Source organism: Phyllostomus discolor, chromosome 3, assembly GCF_004126475.2.
Source record: "Phyllostomus discolor isolate MPI-MPIP mPhyDis1 chromosome 3, mPhyDis1.pri.v3, whole genome shotgun sequence".
Classification (NCBI taxonomy): domain Eukaryota; kingdom Metazoa; phylum Chordata; class Mammalia; order Chiroptera; family Phyllostomidae; genus Phyllostomus; species Phyllostomus discolor.
The window spans coordinates 117,947,182-117,964,867 of record NC_040905.2 but is presented as its reverse complement, the minus strand read 5'-3'; the positions used below and the strand labels follow the sequence as shown (position 1 = coordinate 117,964,867).

The 17,686-nt window shown below is 53.1% G+C and overlaps 2 protein-coding genes across 8 annotated transcripts; one reads left to right on the top strand and one right to left on the bottom strand.

The window, feature by feature from the left end:
• The first annotated feature begins 214 nt into the window (after positions 1-214).
• Positions 215-8,903, top strand: INO80E (INO80 complex subunit E). Of its 4 annotated transcripts, XM_028525918.1 has the most exons (8): positions 215-673; positions 775-845; positions 1,072-1,124; positions 3,751-3,829; positions 3,924-4,035; positions 4,420-4,536; positions 7,619-7,711; positions 8,295-8,903. In XM_028525918.1, the coding sequence occupies exons 1-7, from the start codon at positions 593-595 to the stop codon at positions 7,688-7,690; spliced, it is 585 nt and encodes a 194-aa protein (XP_028381719.1). In that variant the 5' UTR covers positions 215-592; the 3' UTR covers positions 7,691-7,711; positions 8,295-8,903. The 4 variants fall into 4 exon arrangements, with proteins under 4 accessions (XP_028381719.1, XP_035877142.1, XP_028381700.1 ...); XM_036021249.1 differs by lacking the exon at positions 7,619-7,711 and having other exon boundaries at positions 386-673; positions 4,471-4,536; XM_028525899.2 differs by lacking the exon at positions 7,619-7,711 and having other exon boundaries at positions 386-673.
• DOC2A (double C2 domain alpha) lies at positions 8,585-17,677 on the bottom strand. 4 transcript variants are annotated; one of them, XM_036021246.1, is made up of 12 exons: positions 16,906-17,677; positions 13,969-14,072; positions 13,007-13,284; positions 12,536-12,615; positions 12,241-12,315; positions 12,019-12,128; positions 10,328-10,454; positions 10,187-10,246; positions 9,945-10,108; positions 9,735-9,816; positions 9,552-9,648; positions 9,025-9,463 (listed from the first exon to the last, which is right to left on the bottom strand). In XM_036021246.1, exons 3-12 carry the CDS (start codon positions 13,269-13,271, stop codon positions 9,318-9,320), a joined length of 1,206 nt encoding a protein of 401 aa, XP_035877139.1. In that variant the 5' UTR covers positions 13,272-13,284; positions 13,969-14,072; positions 16,906-17,677; the 3' UTR covers positions 9,025-9,317. The 4 variants fall into 4 exon arrangements, with proteins under 4 accessions (XP_028381687.1, XP_035877139.1, XP_035877140.1 ...); XM_036021247.1 differs by having other exon boundaries at positions 13,007-13,280; positions 16,906-16,963; XM_036021245.1 differs by lacking the exon at positions 16,906-17,677 and adding an exon at positions 14,396-14,630 and having other exon boundaries at positions 13,007-13,280.
• Positions 17,678-17,686: the final 9 nt, after the last annotated feature.

The window sequence follows — 17,686 nt, the reverse complement described above, 5'->3', positions numbered from 1 at the left end:
TTGGGTTTCAGTCAAGGGCCGCTTGGACCCAGGCCTTTGCCAGACAAAACTTGCTTTTCCGGCAGTTGGAGGGTCTCGTGGCCCCTCCCTTTTCTTAGAACCAATCAGTTTTTTTTTTTCCTTAATTCTCGTTAGAAACTGATCTTGCGCCTCAACCTTTGCTGTAACGTAATCAATCTGTGACGCTGCCTCCATCCGTGGTCGCGTGACAGCTAGGCTACTGCGACTTAGAAAAACAGAAAAAGGACATCTCTACTGAAAACTAGGAATCCCCGGGGGACAAGTCTTGTGGCTTCCAATCGCTTAGCACATTTAGAATCCGTAAGGACGCCTTCCAGCGTCCGCCATCCTTGTGACATCATTGCGTCCCGCGACACCATCCTTAGCGTAGCTCCTCGTAGCAAGATTTCTCTTCCGGTATTGCCTGGGAGGGCGGCCAGTGTGATTACGATCCCTGGGCGTGGGGTACGCCGGGAGTTGTAGTTCCAGCTGACAGTTTTATCTAATCTCCGGAAGTGAAGGAGTGAGAGGCTGAGCTAAACCGTCTCGGGGTAGCGGGACTTAGTGCTGAGGCACTGCTCCCGGGGCGATCATGAACGGGCAGGCGGACAGCGAGGTGGACTACAAGAAGAAATACAGGAACCTGAAACGGAAGCTCAAGTTCCTCATCTACGTGAGTGTTGAGGGTGGGGTGGGAAGGGGTGAGCTGTCGCGGGGTTCCCGGCCCCTTTACGGACCACCGCCCACTCAGTGTGCTCGTCGACTGTGATACAGGAACACGAGTGCTTTCAGGAGGAACTGAGGAAGGCGCAGAGGAAATTGCTGAAGGTGTCCCGAGACAAGAGGTGAGACGCGGGGTGGAGGGGCGAGGGGGAGAAGGGAGGCCTGAGAGTAATGAGGTTCCTGTGGCTCAACTTTCGGACCCCATCCGGGAATGGGGTCACAAAATGCATGATGCCTGCCCTGGGGCTGTTGCTAGGATCCAACGGGCCAGCTAGAAGGGACAAGGGCCCAGAAGAACATTGTTGAGGTTTGAATAAATATTCTTTTTCTGCCTGCCTTTTTCCTCAGTTTCCTCCTAGACCGACTCTTGCAGTACGAGAATGTGGATGAAGATTCTTCTGGTGAGCAAGGTCATGAAAAATTGGTGGAGGACTTGGTTCCTGACACTTCAGCAAGCTTCGTGGCCCCTCCTTTGAGGCTGTGGAGACTGATAACAGTTTCCAGTGGTTCTTAAGCCTAGTTGCTTGCTCTCCACCTCTACCATTCTTTCAGTCAATTATTTAATGAACATCTACTATGTTTTAATCACTGCCCTTTGCACAGGAGATACTGTGGTGACCAAGGTAGACGAAGTCTCTTGGAATTTGTATTCTAGTTGAGGGTAATAAATAAGAAAGAAATTAGGATTTTAGATTTGAAAGGAATAAAATCAGGGTTATGTGATAGTGATTAGGGTATACCAGGGATTGATAAACTTTTTCTGTAAAGGGCCAGATAACAAATATTTTAGGCTTTGCTGAACATACAGCCTTCATCACAACTACTCAGTTCTGCTGTTGTAGCGCAAAAAGCAGCCAAAGGTGCTGATGTAAATAAATGAGCATGGCTATATTTCAGGAAAACTGTACTTATGGACACTGAAATATTAATTTCATACCATTTTTATGTCATAAGGTATTTGGGTTCTTTTCTCCAACCATTTGAAAATGTAAAAGCTATTAATTTGCAGACCATATAAAAACCGATGGCAGGCAATATCTCGATAGAGTGCTCAAGAAAGGTCTGTTATAGGAAGTAGTGTTTGAGCTGGGCCCTACATAAGAAGAAGAGGCCAATCTTAGAAGATATAAGTGAGAAATGTCCATGCAGAGGGAGTAATAAAATGCAAATACTCTGAGGTAACAGAAGACCAGGTTGTCTGAAGAGCAGAAGGGCTAAAATTCATAAAACAGTGCTTTCAAACTTTTTTTGAGACACTGTCTGCAATCTAATATATTTTCCATCACAACCAAGTCCCTAAGTACAAACTTACTCACAATGCAAGAATTAATGAAACAAGGTTAAGATCACTGTACACAACTTTTTCTGATACTTTTTAGGCTGCTTTTTCTTTATTTCATTGAGCGTTGGTTGCAAACCAATAAATTAACTTCTTGACCTACTAATGAGTTAAGACACACAGTTTGAAAAAGCCCTGCATTTGGCATTTGTGTCCCTGTTCCAGGGTGGGTCTGTCAGAAGCCTTCTGACATACAGTCATCCCTCTCTGTGGTACCTTTAAACACTGGTCTAGAGCAGGGTCAAGAAACAACATTCAGCCAAGCTGCTTGCTTTTGTAAATAAGGTTTTATTGGAACACATAACACCATTTACTTACATATGGGATGATAGTAGATGATAAATGAGGTCAGAGAAGTAGGTAGAAGCCAGCACATGTAGGTCGTGGAAAAATGTTTGGCTGTTATTTCTCATTGCCTTCTTGTTCCTTCCCTGAGGTATTCCAGTTAGCTCCCTGCTCTAGGGATTTCAGGATAGGAAGCATGAGGGAACCAGCATGTTTGTGGTCAGTGTGATAAATCTAAGGAGCAAGAGCTACACATGTAAGCCACCACTTACATCCTGAAGAAGCTCGCAGTCTGCCATGGGAAGTACCTACACGTGAAACATTTTAGCACAGTGTGAGGAGAATCCTGACAAGTGGGAGCAGAGTTCTAAAAGAGCCAACAATTAACAGCCTGAAGGATTTCAGGAGACTTCTTAGAGAGGTGGCATTATATTGGGCTTTTTTTTTTCCTTTTTCAGTTACAGCTTCCATACAACATTATTAGTTTCAGGTGAGCAAGATCATGAAAGGTCAAGGTGTACAGTAGTGATTAGACATGTATATTAATTTGCCTTTTAAAGGGTATATCTGAGCCAGGAGATTAATAAAGGCATATATCACATCTAGCAGTTGTCAAATGAATGATGGACCTTCTAAGTGGAGGCACAGAACTGGGAAATAAAATTCTTTTTGAGGAGATCAATTGGCATGATGTGACGTGTAAAGTTTGGTTGGGAATTCAGAAAGGTAGGCTGAGGCCACGTTAAAACATTTCAGTTGTAATCATTTCAGGTTGGTTTTAGGTCATTCTGGAGTTGGAGTGGATAGTGCGCTATAGGAGCGCTGAGATTGCTTAGTTAAGGTTGACACCACAAGGTGATGGCTTGACCTTGTGGCAGTTGGAATGGGAGGCAGTGGATAAAGGTAGGAGAGATTTGAGAGGTAGATTAACAGGACCCTGCATATAGGGAGTGGAGCAGAGGCAGGAGATGAAGGAAGTTTAGAGACAAATAAGGAGAGTGATGTAAAATGTTCAAGGAGTTGAATACCTGGGTTCAAGTCCCGCCCTATGACTTACTCTCAGCCTCAGTGACCTCATCTGGAAAGTGGAAGTGAGGTGCTCACCTTCCTTCCTGGGTGGTTATGGAGACAAGGAAGGGCAGTGAATGTAAAGTGCCTGGTGAGAGTCTGGCACATAGTGCTTGACCTGTGTGCTATCATGGAGGAGCTTGGGCAGGAAGTGTTTGTAGACGTCAGTTGTAAAGCACATTTTAAGGAGCTGGGAAATGTGTAGGCTCCCCAGAATAGCCGTGCACACCGACTGGAGAATCAGATTCCCTGGAGCCCTTCTGTAGAGTTAAAATTATGTACTCCTCTGAGGTAGACAGAAACCGCCCCCACTGACCTGCCCTCCTGCCTCACAGACTCAGATGCTACTGCATCTTCAGATAACAGCGAGACAGAGGGAACACCCAAGTTGTCAGACACTCCAGCCCCCAAGAGGTGAGAAGAAGCCATCCTTTGTCTCTGGGGGTGGGGTGGGGGGACACCTGGGCCTCCTAGCTGCCTCTGACCCCCTCTCCTGTCCTTTCTCCAGGAAGAGAAGCCCTCCAATGGGGGGAGCCCCCTCTCCCTCCAGCCTCTCTCTGCCTCCTTCAACAGGGTTTCCCCTTCAGGCCCCCGGAGCCCCCTCCCCATACCTGAGCTCGGTGAGTTGGGGTCAAGGATTGGAAATGGTAACTACGATACCTGGGAAGAAGGTGGGTGTCATCTGGGCAGAGGGGCCAGGTCTCAGGGTGAAGCCAGTCCAGCTCCGGGGACATCGCGGGTACATCAGTGGCCAGCAAGCATCCCTTAGAGGGGTGTGAATCAGGGCTGCCCAGGTCTCTCTGGTGTAGGAATGGGGGACATATGACTGAGGAGAGCAGCCCCCAGGACAAAGTCCTGCTGCTGTTCCATCCCCTTCTGTTCTCAGAAGCCACACTCATCACCATCTCTTGTTTTTCCATTCTTCTTCCTATTTGCATTTTTTCCCTTCACTCCCCACCCATCTATTCCATTTCCCATCTCCATCCCCCCACTCCCACCTGCAGCTGGCTTCCCCCCCCTACCCCCCATTCCCTTCTGACTACCTGGCCCTGCAGCTGCCCGAGCCCAGCCCCCTGAGGCCCAAGCGGGAGAAACGGCCCCGCCTGCCCCGGAAACTGAAGGTACCCTGATTTGGGGATGTTACGGAGGGGTCAGGATGGCAGGAGGATAGCCCTTTGAGGGAGGCTCAAGGTGGGCTGGGGCCTGTCCAAGAATTCTGAAGGACTGATTTGGGGCTGCTGGGGGCCCAGCCCAGGGCTAGGTACTGAGGGGTGGGTTAGAGAAGCCCTGGCTCACGGGCTTGATGTAGAGATGAGCCAGAGGCAGAGCCAGCCTGGGGGACTCGGTGAAGATGCCTGGGGTCCTGCTCTTACACTGCTGCAGTGGGACTGGGGGCCGGGCTCATTGTCACAGGTGTTCTGTGGTGCCTGGCAGCCCCAAGGGAGGGTGGAGTTACGGGACCCAGATTCAAGTCAAGGCTGCACAAATGAAAACTATGGGACCTTGAGCAGGGCTCTTTCACCCTGTAGGTCTCAGATTCTGTGTCTGTAAAGTGAGGGATCAAACTACATGTCGTCAACCAGTGTTTACGGGGTGTCTGCTATGTGCTAGGCTCTGCTCTGGGTGCAGCAGATGCAGTAGTGAACAAAGCAGACAGATCTCTGCCTTCATGGGGCTGGTGTTTTAGCAAGATAGGCAGAAAATAGCAAGATAAATAGGTATTAATACAGAAAAATGAAGTCAGGTAAAGAGGATGGGGCGCACAAGAGTAGAAGCGGGCTGATACTTATGGTTGGGTGGTCTGGGATGTTACTTGGTCAGAGACTTAAACAATTAGAACAAGCCAGACGGCTTTCTGGGAAAGTGTTTCAGTCAGGAAGAATCACCAGTGCAAAGGTCCTGGGGTAGTGGGTGGGCCGGTGCATATATGGCTTGTTCAAGGACCAGGAAGGAGCCCAGTGTGGTTGGATGAAAGTTAGAAGGGGAGAAGGATCAGAGAGCAGGTCTGGGAAATAACTGAGGGGCACGATTGTGGAGGGCCTTGCGGATGTGTGAAGACTTTGGCTTGCACTACCGATGAATATGGAGCCTCTGAAGAGACTGGGCAGAGAGAGACTCTGCTCTGATTTACATGTTAACAAAAGCACTGACATTGCCGTGTGGAGAATAGATGGGAGAAGGAGGGGACTGGGTCAGGACAGAAATTGGGAGACCAGTGAGGAGGCTGCTGCAGTAAATCAAACAGCAGTAGAGAGGGTGAAAAGTGGATCATGGGTCTATTTGAAAAATGAGCTTCAGGAACACCAGTGTGGGCTATGAGATGGAAGTCAAGGATGACGCCAGGGTTTCTAGCCTGAGCAACTGGAGAAGTAAGGACTGGGAGGAGCAGGTTTGGGAGAGAGGATGAGGAGTATGGTTTCAGACATGCTGAGATGCTGTCTGGAAATGCCAACAAGACGACTGAGGAACGTGAGCCTGGGGCCCGTGGGGTGTATCCTTGGAAGTCATCGGCGTGGAGGTGGATGCGATCAGCAGGTGAGAGTATGGTTGGAGAAGAGAGGAGGTGTGTGCAGTCAGCACCAGAAGACAGGAGGACCCAGAAGGCACAGCGCCCTGCCAGCTCTGAGTCAGAGTGGAGTAGGTACCAGGATGGCCAGCTCTCAAGTTGGGTGGACCGCTGACTTAAGATTCTGGAGCCAGAAGTGAAGTGGGATGCAGTGTTTATGGTGGTGCCGTGTGTGGGTTCTAGAGTTTGTATCCCAGCTCTGCCACCTGTTCCCTGTGTGACCTTGGCCCTTAAGCCTGAGAAATGGGTAGGTAATGGGTGATACCCTGATCCTTTGCTCTACTTGGCAGGCAGGGTTTTTGCTTCTGACCTATAGAGCAGGATGATGGAGATAGCACAGGTCAGCAAAGCCTAGAGCTGATGGGTAGAGGTGTGGTGTGGCATGGGCATGGTGGTTTGAGGTTTTCTGAGGTGTTGGGTCCTGCAGTATAGGAGTGGTGGGGAGCTAAGTTCTGGACATACAGGAGAGAAAATGTTGGTAAGAAGAGAGTCCCAGTCAATTGCTGTGCTTGGGGAAGGGGATAAATCGGGGAAGGCCTCAAGGAAGAGGCAGCGTTTGAGCACAGGGTAAGTGAAATTTGGATATCACAGGCTGAGGCAGTGGTGGAAGACAAAGTTGTTTGGGCTGAAGCAGGAGTGGTAAGAGAGAACAGCTTTGGAAAGAAAAATAAGATAGGGTGGGATCAGAGAAAGCTTTGATGCCCAGAACCTGGAGGGTTACAGACCCTAAGGGAATGGGGATCATTGAAGTTTCTGGGTGACTTGGTGTGAGGAGACTGGCGGGAGCAAGTCTGAGGAGAGGGGAAAGCTGTGAAAACTGAAGCAGGTCAGTTAAGAGCCTGGGCCTCAGTCAGACTTGGCTGGGTTTGAATTCCAGCTCCTTAGTGTGATTTGGGTATGTTATTTAAGTTAAGCTTTCTTTTCATGGGGTCATGGGGTCATTGTCATGCTAAAAGCAGTTAAGGGAGGGAAAATTTAACCCAGCGCCTACTCCCTAGTAAGCCATAGATAAACATTAGCTGCTGTGGGTCACCTGAGGAGCCCTGGAGTGAGCCGAAGCATGTTAGGACGTGGGAACTAGAGTAGGGATCAAGAGTAGGAGCCAACAGAGGGGACAGTCCTCATGTTGCTGTTGTCTTTTCGTTCAGCTGTGCACGTGTGTCTGCTCCCATACGTACACATGTGTGCCTGGTACTGGGTGCAAGGGTGCGGTTCAGAGCTGAGTCTCCTGTATCATTAGTCCTGGCAGACACTGTACCCTGAGGTGTTGGCCCTGATTAAAAACCCACTCCGGCCATCCATGACATCCCAGGAACAGCAGTAAGGGTGGGGGCTCCTTGAGAAGCAGAGAGTAGGCCGTGAGGGCTGAAGGCGTTAAAGCAATCACAAGGGCCACTGTGAAGGCCACACATAAGCATTTCCTGCTAACCTGGCAGGGGTGGGGCTGGAGGGTTGGTCAGGACAGAAGCCACTTTCCAGCTTCAAAGGAAAAAAGCAGGACTTCTGACAGATAGAAAAGAACATTCCAGGTGGAGGGGCCGGCCCACTGTCAGGCACACAGCACTGCCTGTCCCAGGGGCAGTAAGGAGCCTGTGGCCCTCAAGTGGAGGAATGACGAGCTCAGGTTTGTGTTTTAGAGAGCTCACTCTGGCTGCAGTGTGAAGGAGGAGCCGGATCTGGGACAGGCTGAAGGCAGGGAATCCCGTTAGGAGGCTGGTACAGTAGCCCAGGTGAGCTCAGAGGAGGGCCTGACCTAGGCCAGTGACTGTGGGGATCCCCAGGAGGGGCCCAGCCCAGATCTAAGAAGCCTCACCTAGCAGCAGGGAGTAAAGACCCTAGGACACCTTCCAACAAACCAGTGGGGCCCACAGGAGGAGGAAGGTGGGGGGCCGGTGGTGGCAAGTGGTGTTGGAGGTGCCCAGAGGCAGGCAGACAGGCAGGCACTCCAGGCTTGTTCTGATTCTGGCTCTCAGGGCCAGCTGCCATCACAGGGGCTGCTGAGGTGCCCCCCTGGTGAGGGCGGGGCCCAGCATTTCCCTCATGGCTTCCTATAAGCCCCACCACCACCCTCATCACTGCCTCCATCACTACCCCATACCCCCAGGCACTTGCTGGTTTGGGACTCCGCAGGGACTAAGGTGGGCAGGCCTCCTGATTCCAGCATGGCTGGTCCAGCTGTGTCCAGTACCCCTTAAGTGAGCTTTTGCCCCTCCCCCATCCCCCAGCATTGCCTTAAAGGGGCAGTGCCAGCCTCCTGGAGACCCCATTCCTCCCTGACAGCCCTTCCCTGTGTTTCTTCCCTCCTTGCTGCAGATGACGGTGGGACCCCCCGACTGCCCTGTGGGAGGGCCGCTGACCTTCCCCAGCCGTGGTTCTGCGGCTGGAGTGGGGGCAACCCTGGCCCCACTGCCACCCCCTAAGATGCCCCCTCCCACAATCCTGAGTGCAGTCCCTCGGCAGATGTTCAGCGACGCAGGCAGCGGGGATGACGCCCTGGATGGTGATGATGACCTGGTGATCGACATCCCGGAGTGACCCCCACCCCCGCCCGAGCCCCTGTCCAACGCCTCCTGTGCCAACACACATGAGCCCCGAGCTTCCACAGAGACGTTTATTGATGCCCAGTTGCCATGCTGCGGCCACTGACACAATCGGAAAAGGTGTAAACATGCACAAAAGTCCCCTGGAAGGGGGACCTCACCAGGGCAGGGGTCTGCCCTCACATCCTGGCCCCAACGTGGGGGCAGGTGTTTTAAATGACTGGCTGGGAATACCTGCCACTTCCGGGAGGGGCGGAGACCCTGCGGTGTGCCCCCACGCTCCCCCCCACCTTTTTAAAAGGGCAGCTGTACAGGGCTAGGTGTTGTGTTATGTTTTGTTTTGTTTTTTAAACAAAGATTCTTTATTAAATGAGTGGCTCTGTTTTGGTTTTTGTCCTTTTCTTTTTGGAAACTTTGTCCTCCTTCAAACCCCCCCTAATCCGACCTCCTCCTTGTGGGTGGAGGGGACGGGCAGCATGGAGAGGCCAGAGAGAGGAGCAGCAGCCAGGCTGGGGCTGGGGCCAGGCAGGACTCCAGCTGCAGGTGTGCACAGGCTGGGTGGTTTGCATATTTGCATGTAGTAGCGAGTCAGGCAGGAGGAAGTTTGCATATGTGAATACAGATCTTCATGGTCCCTCACAAGAAGACAGACCCATAGTCACAGAGACTCTCACAAAATAAGACAGGTAGTATGGGGTAGGGCATCCACCCTGTGTAAACGTGCAACACACTCGTGCGAAGGTTGGGTATGGGACCCGGCCCCAAGGGGCCAATGCTGGGCAGCTGCACCCATCGCTCAGGCTGAGGGCAGGGCCCCAGCCGCAGGGGGCAGTTCACTGGTCAAGGTGTGCCAGCGCTCCAGGGCTGTGTCTGGCTGCTGCAGACAGTCACTCCAATGCTTCCGGGCCTCTCCCCGGGCGCCTGGCCCCAGGGACACGCCACCTGTGGAGCAGTAGAGGCAAACTCAGGGCTCCATTTCATGCCAGCCAGCCCTCCACCACTACCACCACCCAGCGGGCTCCTTCCTTACCAATGAAGTCGTTGGATTTGCCAATGTCATAGTCCCAGACTGTGACTTCCAGAGTCTTGGTGGCCAGAGCTGAGAGCTCCATCTCATAGAAAAACTCCTGGGACAGGGCAAACCGCCCCTTCCATGAGGAATTGCCCTACCCCATCATCCCCCACACCGTGATTCTGTCCCTGCCCTATTTACCTCATTAAATTCTGGGTTGAGAGTCTTCTTCTTCACACCTGTTTTATGTTTGGATTTCTTATCCACATCCGGCCTCAGGTACCTGCCAAGGAGGTGGGGCAGGGGTGAAGGAGCTGGGTGGTCAGGGGTAAGCCAGTCCCCAGGGGTGGATGAGGCAGGTCTCTGGGGAGGGGAGGGGAGGGCTGGCCTCAGGGCAGGGGGAGAGCTCACGTCTTAACATAGGGGTCAGAGTAGCCATTGACATCCATGGCAGCCAAGTGGGCACAGCGCACAATGCCCACCAGCAGCCCCCGGCGAGGCGAGCTATAGCTGAGGTTCAGCAGGATGCGTCCTCGCTCTTCCAGCAGCCCAGGTCCCTGTTCCACCTGCTCCAGCTTCAGGGCAGACATAGAGGTCAGCCTGCACCTTTGCCACCTCCCACCCACACTGGTGGTCCCTGTGAGGTGCCTTACCTCCTTCAGGTAACAGGAGATGCCCCTCAGCGCCGCTGACATGGAAGAGGGTGAAGCCAGCTGAGAGGGCAAAGAATAGGTTCTGGAAACCTGGCCTCCCCAGGGCCCCCTCCCCTTGGCACCCTATAGCCCCACACGGACCGGGACCTGGCGCTCGAGGCAGATATTAAAATGCTTCTTCTGTGAAGGCTTGAGGCGGCGGAGGGGTACACGGATCTCCCCGATGAACTCATTGTGGCTCAGCTTGTCCTCATCACACACGGAGATCCTGGCAGGGAATTGCAAGGTCAGGGCCCCTGGGGTGCCTGAGCCCCACTCCAGTGAGAATGGACCTCTGATGGAACCCTGAGCACTTGAGGCTGGTCTTGCTCTGCCTTAAATACTCTACACCTCACCTGTAAAATGGGCTGTCTCACAGGCTGTGCGGTGAGCACCAGGCCTGGCATCTGAGAAGGATGCTTTGATTCACCCTGTTTCTCTACCCCTCACTTGACAGCTGCTCAGCTTGTGTCTGGTCCATCAGGATCTACTCAGCTGCTTCAGGAAGCCCTCACAGATCTTGGGGACCCTCCCCATCCTTCCTCCATTCAGGGCCTGTGGACAGGATCCTACTGAATGCGTGTAGGGTGTGCATTGGCGGATGCGGGTTGCAGATTCAGGATGTAAGAGCTAGAAGGGCCTTGAGGAACCTTGGGCAGTCAGACAAGCAGCTCTGGAGTTCCTGTCCTTTTCTGCATGGAGCAGGGAGCTGGCCTAGGAGAAGCCCATGAAGCCAGAGACAAGAAATGGTTGTTTTTACTTCCATCATCCCCTTCTGCAGCCCCCACACTTCCTTCTGCTGTGACACTCTTGAGTAGCTGTGTTGTGTAGGAGTGTTCAATTCCCAGCTCTTCCACTTACTAGCAACTGTGTGACCTTGGGCAAGTCAGCCTCCTGAAGCCTCAGGTCCTATCTATAAAATGGAGATAGTGATTACCAACCTCCTAAAGCTATTATGAGGGTCAAGTGAAATGTAGAAATGTAAAAGTGCATAACCCAGGGCTGGGTACTACTAAGCACTCAGATAATGATTGAATCCTCATTCTCTAGCATCTGAAATATGGGGCCAGTCTTTCTGGTTTCTGCCTCTCTCCTCCCCTCCAGTCCACTTCACACCCAACACCAAGGTGATCTCTCTAAAACACAACGCTGACTATAACCTACCCTGATGCAAACTCTTCCATAGCTCCCTATTGCCAAAAAAAAAAAAAAAAAGTTCTCTCAGAAGCATAGGTTTTGCTGCCCTTCATTCCCCGCCAGGGACTACTCCCCCCACAGCTCCACCTCCCAGAATGACTGAGCAAGTTTCCTGTCCCTTAAGATTTCACTCCTTAGAGATGCCAGGAGGACACAGACTGCAGAATGGGCAGACCTCCGCTGCATAGGTCTGACTTAGTCAGGAGCTTTGAAAAGGGCTGTTGGTGACCAGGGAAAGCTTTCTGGATGTGGCAGAACCTCAAATGATGAGTGGAATTTAGGGTGGCAGAAAAGAAGCAGGAAGCAGGGAGCGCTTTTCAAGTAGAAGAGATAACAGGCAAAGGTTAGGAGTGATGAACCTGACAGTCAGAAGAGCGCAGTCCCAGTAGGAGGAGCAGGAGAAGACATTTTGGGGGTAGGAACGAGACAGAAACATTTTGGCCTGCTGCCAAAGGGGACAGGATCCGCTGACTGTACTTGAGCATCTGAGAGGGGCTTAACAGGAAGTAGATCAACCAAAGAAGGTTCCAATGACAGCTGCCCCAGAGGAGGTGCTGCACTGGAACCCGTGGTAGCAGGGAGGCTGGGTCCCTCACCTGAGCACCTTGTGGCTGATGTCATCATCCGTGATTCCACTATACGTCAGGTCCTCGTTCCACACGGGATTCAGAGTGTTCCTCTGAGTCTTAGTTTTCAGTTTATTGGCCTGAGGTGTGGGGATGAAGGTTCTCAATGCTAGACCCACAGAGGCTGAAAGCGGGGAAGGTTAGGGTCAGACCCACAAGCTGGGTCTGGCTGGGGTGGGAGGAAGCTATTACCTTGCAGGCTCCAGGCAGTAGGTGCAGTTTGACGTAGGGGTCGGCCAGGCCATTGAAATCCATGGGCTTGAGGCCCTGGAGAGGTGGGGAGGGGAGAGGGCTGTGAGCTCTCAACCATCCCTCTGCAGAGTGGATCCTTGAGGGGTGGAGAGCTGAGAAGAAAGGTACTTGGAGGGAGCAGGGTGTGAGGAGGGGAGCAGGGGTCCAGCCTGGGGAAAGGAAGGGAGGATGGAAACCCATCCCTGCCACGTGGGGGGCAAACAGAACTGGGGCTTGGGAGGTAGCGAGCACCCACCTTGGCCCTGAGGATACTACAGTGCAAAGTGCAGGAGGCCTGGTCATAGAGAAGGTCGAACTCCAGCGTGCCCAGGGCAGCTGGAGAAGAGAGAAGAGTCAGTGTGAGACATCGTGTGAGGTCGTGTGAGTCAGTGTGTAAAGACAGGTGTGTGAGAGACCAGTGGGCAGGCCGGCTGTGCGTGCTGGCTGTGAAGGTGTATGTCTGTCTGCCAGGCTGCAAGTGTGTGTGGTCTGGGTTCCCGGCTGGGCCGCAACTGGGGCTGTGTGGGTGGTTGTCTCAGCAGAAATATTGGATACTGAGCCTTGCTGAAGCTGTAATCTCCACACTGACTGCAGCCCCTGTGGCCTCTACACACACACACACACACACACACACACACACACACACACACACGGCAGGGTTCCCTCCCCTTCCCACAAGCCTGGAGGCCCCCATTAGCACCCTGGCCCTTCAAGCCCCTAGACTCACTGGCATCATCCGAGTCATAGCTGTCCACCTCAGCTCCATCCTCAGGCGTGGTGGCTCCAAGGAGGGCTGCAGGGGGAGCGAGGGCCAGGGGGGCCAGCCGAGCAGGGGCCTCCCCAAAGCCCCCACAGCCCCCTTCAGGTCCTGGTCCCCGGCGGGGGAAGTAGTCAGAGATTTGGCGGATAGGCCGGATGGGCCCGGGGCACACGTTGATGGCCATGTGCTCCTGGATGCTGATGGCCATGCGATCACCCCTGCGGCCCCTCATGCAGCACCCCTGTCTGGGAGGAGGGGGTTCGAGTGCCTGAGCCTACTGCCGACTCCTTATGCCCACAGTCCGCTGGACTTGGAAACCCCGTCGCCGGCCCCCCTTTCTAGGTGTGGAGGGAGAGGTCAGCCTGTGCCAGCTGATGGGCAGGCAGGAGGCCTGGGTCCTCCAGACCCCCAGCTGTGCTCCACAGGGGCTGGGCTGCAAACTCACCCCCCTCCCCACCACACACACACACACACACACACACACACACAGGTCCTGGCTCCACCTCAGCCTTGCCCACTTACCTCCAGATTGTCCCTTTGTCATCTTCCCAGCTCCTGCCCCTCATTCTGGGCTTCTGTCCGACCCTGGGCCCTGCCTACTCCCAGAAGCCGCCCCACAGGTCTCCTCTGTCTTTCTGAAGCTCTATCCATCATCCTTCTGCAGCAGGCGCTTGTCTGGTCAGGGTGTCACCCACCCCTCTAGACATTCACTTCCCACTCTCCATTCAGTCCCAGGATCTGCCTGTCTGCCTAGTCCCCCACCCCCTACAGCCCAAGCTGAGATCCCCCTCCTAAGATGCCTCTTCCTGAGATTGGCTCTCCAGAGGAGCCAGAAATTGCAGCTTCAATCGAGCTAAAAAACCCCATAGGCACACGCAGGCTAACGCACACACTCTCACCCTCGCCCCCGGCGACCCAGCCCCTTGCACCTGTCTCAGTGCTTCCAACAGGTGCCCAAGCACTGGGGGACGACGGGTGCAAGCTGGGCGGTGGTGATTCCTAAGGTGGCCAGCGAGAAGAGCGCGGAGTCCGGCTGTGCGCGCGGAGAGGGAGAGAGAGCCGGAGAAAGTGCGGGAGGAGGGGGTGAGCGAGGTGGAGATGCGGAGGCAGCCGGCGCCGGCGGCGGGGGGGGGGGGGGGGGGGGGGCAGGGAGGGACGGACAGGGCTGGGGAGGGGACGGACTCTTCCGCCGGCACCCGCCCGGGCACACTTAGAGAAGCACACGAGTGCACGCATACAAATCACGAGCACGCAGGCTAGCACCCGCATCTTGCACCGGCACTCCCGCCCACACGCCTGTGCCCACGTGCGCACTCACACACATGCACAAACCCAGACACGCACTGACACACTCACCTCGGAAAACTCGCATACACACACTCGCAAACACACGAGCTCACTGCGTCACCAGGAACCAACAGTGAGAATTGCCCGGTGTTCCCTAACTCCTCCCCGGAGACCCAGCTCCCGTCCCTGGCCCCGCGCGGAGCCCACGGTGCCCACTCCCTCGCTTTCTCCTTGCTTCCCTCCAGTCTCCAGGACCAGTCCACTCGCTTAGTTGCCATGGCGACACCAGCGCTCTAGCGCTCTCTCTCCCTCTCCCCCACCTTTTACCCCCCTCTTCCTCTATGCAACACACGCCCCTCCCCAGCAGAGAGTTGCAGCTGAGGGAAGAGGGCTTCTGGCCATCCACGCCCCTTATCTTTAGAGGCGGGGCCTGGAGTTACACAGCGACCCTGGATTCCGCAGGGCAAAGAGTTCTGATACGCCTGTGGTCGCTGTCCTGGGATCTCAGGGTCCGCAAGCCCAGCTGGGTAATCTCACAGCCTGAGGGAGGAGAAAGAGGTCCGAGGCTGTGGCTGTCCCACGCCTCCTCCCTTTGGTTGTTCGGATGTCTCTCCTTGCGACCCAGTCCTCCCCCAAGGGCGTGCATCCCTTTCTCAGGGAGGGCTTCCCCTTTGGAAATCTACCTTCCCTTACCCCACCCCCCACCGCCTCCAGTTCTGTCCCTCAGGTGCAGAGGAGCGTCAGCTTCGCACCCAGTGCCCCGGAGCACTGCAGTCTTTCCTCAGCAGCCTGCCTTTTCTCTCCTGGACCCTGACACCTGCCGTCTAACCCCAGCCTATGATCTCTGCTCTCCTTTGCCCCAAACTTGCCATCCCCCAAGTCCTCACAGTGGTCTCCAAGGCCCCTCAGTCCAAGACCCTGACTTGTCTGAGCTCATCACCCTGCTCCTCACAGTGGATCTCAGAAATGTTACTTGCAGTCCTTAATCACACCTGGATCTCCCAGGCCATTGAACCTTTGCTCACACAATCTGCTTTGCCTGGAGGAACTTCCTCTTATTTCAGGGGTCACCCCAAGTCACCTCCTCCTGGGAACCTTACTGGAACATTTCCCTTCTGCCCCCAGCTTCTAGTGCTATCTCAGACTCAGCTCTGGTGACTCTGGTGACACTGGTTTGTCATGCCTGCTTACTTTTCTGTTCCCCCCACCAGGGAGCAGAGGCTGCCTCATGCTGCGCCTGGCACTAAGCTGGCACTGTGAAACATCATGATGCAAAAGAGAAATGCGGTGGCACAGCAATGTGAGCTGTGTGCTTGAAAATGGTTACCATATACTCTGATGTGTTTTTTCATATGTACATTTTTAAAAAGAAAGAAATGCAAACTCAGATTTCACTGAGATTACCTTTGTCATCTATCAAATGGTGAAACTCAAAGCATCTGGTAACACACGACATTGGCGAGGCTGTGGGTAAGTGGGCAGCACCTGAGCAAAGGCCAGTCCGACAGCGGATACTAAGATGACAAACATGTAGACTGTTTGACGCAGAAATGCCACTTCTAGGATTTTATCCAATAGATATGCTGGCCCATAAGCAAAATAATAGAAATTCAAGGTCTATTGCAATGGCAAAAGATTGGAAACAACCTAGATGTCCACAAGTGTTTGGTTAAATCAGTAATGACACAACTTCCTGCACTGAAGTAGTATGCAGCCATGGCAAAGAAAGAGGCGCTTTATGTACTTGTTCTGAATCACCTTCACAATCTCATGTCAACTGAAAAAAGTAAGGTACAGAGTAGCACGTATAGAATGCTTCCATTTGAGTGAGGGGAAAAAGTTTATATATAGGTTTATTTGTGCATAAATTATTTCTGGAAGGCTGCACAAGAAAGTGGTAGTGATGGTGACCTCTGAGGACATGGCTGGGAGGCAGGGTAAGGCAGGAATAGGAGAGAGTTCTTTTTCAACGCATGTGACTTCACACCTTTCGAACTTTGTACCATGGGCATGTGTTACCTATTCAAAAACATTAAAAGACCATATTTTTTAAGTAAGAGCAACCATTAGGTTTCCTTTAGAGCAGGGGTGTCAAACTCATTTTCCCCAGGAGCCACATCTGCCTCGGGGTTGCCTTCAAAGGGCTGAATGTAATTTTAGGACTGTATAAATGTAACTACTCCTTAGCTAGGGGCAAGGAGCTCTGCATTCGGCCCTTTGAAGGCAACCCCGAGGTGGATGTGGCTCCTGGGGAAAATGAGTTTGACACCCCTGCTTCAGAGCTCTCCAGGAAAAGAAAGGAGACAGGGACAAGGGAGATGCCATCCAGGACCTGAGCTGGTGGGTTCGGCCAGAAGCAGATCTGGGCCTGCAGTGAGGGGAAAGGGTCAGCTGGGCAAGAGCCTTAGAGTCCTGCATCCTCCACTTTAGTCCTCTTAAGGGACTTAGCTCAGGCCCAGCAGCACCCTCCAAAGAGCCATGTGGCAGAGGAAAATAGAAATGCTGAGCCCTGATTTCTCAAGAGGTGGAAAGGCTTTTCATCTATCCATTAAGTCAATAAATATTTATCAAACACTTACTATATATTGTGGTGGTAAGACTATGACTGAGATCAATGATCTCTGGCTTCACAGCCTTGTAGGGAGAGAGACAATACACAGGCAAGTCCTATGCGGTGAGATTGATGTGGCGATGGGTGACAGTCACAAGGTGTGGGGTCTCAGGTGCACTTCCCAGGGGAAGTGTTGTCTCAGCTGAGACCTGAAAAATGAGGAGGATTTAGCAAGTCAAGTATGGAGCAAGAGTGTCCTAGGCAGAGGTGTGTGCCAGGGAAGGGAAAGCCTGGGAAGAGCCAAAGAGAGTGTGTGGACAGAGCTAGGCAAGTCTTCCAGGTCAGGGTAAGAAGTTCAGAATTCCCCAGCAGCCACAGGAAGCCACCAGAGGATTTTAAGTAGCGGATGTGCGTTTTCTGGTTTGTTCTCACTGGGGGAAGAGTGAACAGGGAGAGATCACCCAGTCCATAGCTCTTACAATAAGCTGGGTGAGACGTGGGGGTGGCTCAGACAAGGCGGGCAGCACTGGAGAGGGGGAGGAAGTGAACAGATTTGAGATTTATGTTGGAAATTGAGCCAGCATGTCTTGATAATGGGTTTGTCAGAAGAGAGATGAGGAGGGGTCTCCTGATTCCTGAGCTTTTGTGTTGAGCAGAGTATCTAGAGGAAACATGAGATCATTTGCTGTGATGGAAAGGAGGTTTGGGGTAGGAGAATCAAGAGCTCCGTTTGGGGTCTATCAAATCTGCGATGTGTGTGGACACACAGAGGCATGAAGCCGGAAGTTGGAGTCTGGAGCTCAGAGGAG

Excerpts from the sequence above, each read along its gene's own strand:
- INO80E (XM_028525899.2), top strand. The coding sequence starts at position 593 with ATGAACGGGCAGGCGGACAGCGAGGTGGACTACAAGAAGAAATACAGG. Across the intron at positions 1,125-3,750 it reads TGTGGATGAAGATTCTTCTG|ACTCAGATGCTACTGCATCT; the intron begins GTGAGCAAGGTC and ends CCTGCCTCACAG. Across the intron at positions 3,830-3,923 it reads GACACTCCAGCCCCCAAGAG|GAAGAGAAGCCCTCCAATGG; the intron begins GTGAGAAGAAGC and ends TCCTTTCTCCAG.
- DOC2A (XM_036021245.1), bottom strand. Across the intron at positions 12,129-12,240 it reads TACTGCCTGGAGCCTGCAAG|GCCAATAAACTGAAAACTAA; the intron begins GTAATAGCTTCC and ends CCCACACCTCAG. Across the intron at positions 9,464-9,551 it reads CAAATCCAACGACTTCATTG|GTGGCGTGTCCCTGGGGCCA; the intron begins GTAAGGAAGGAG and ends ACTGCTCCACAG.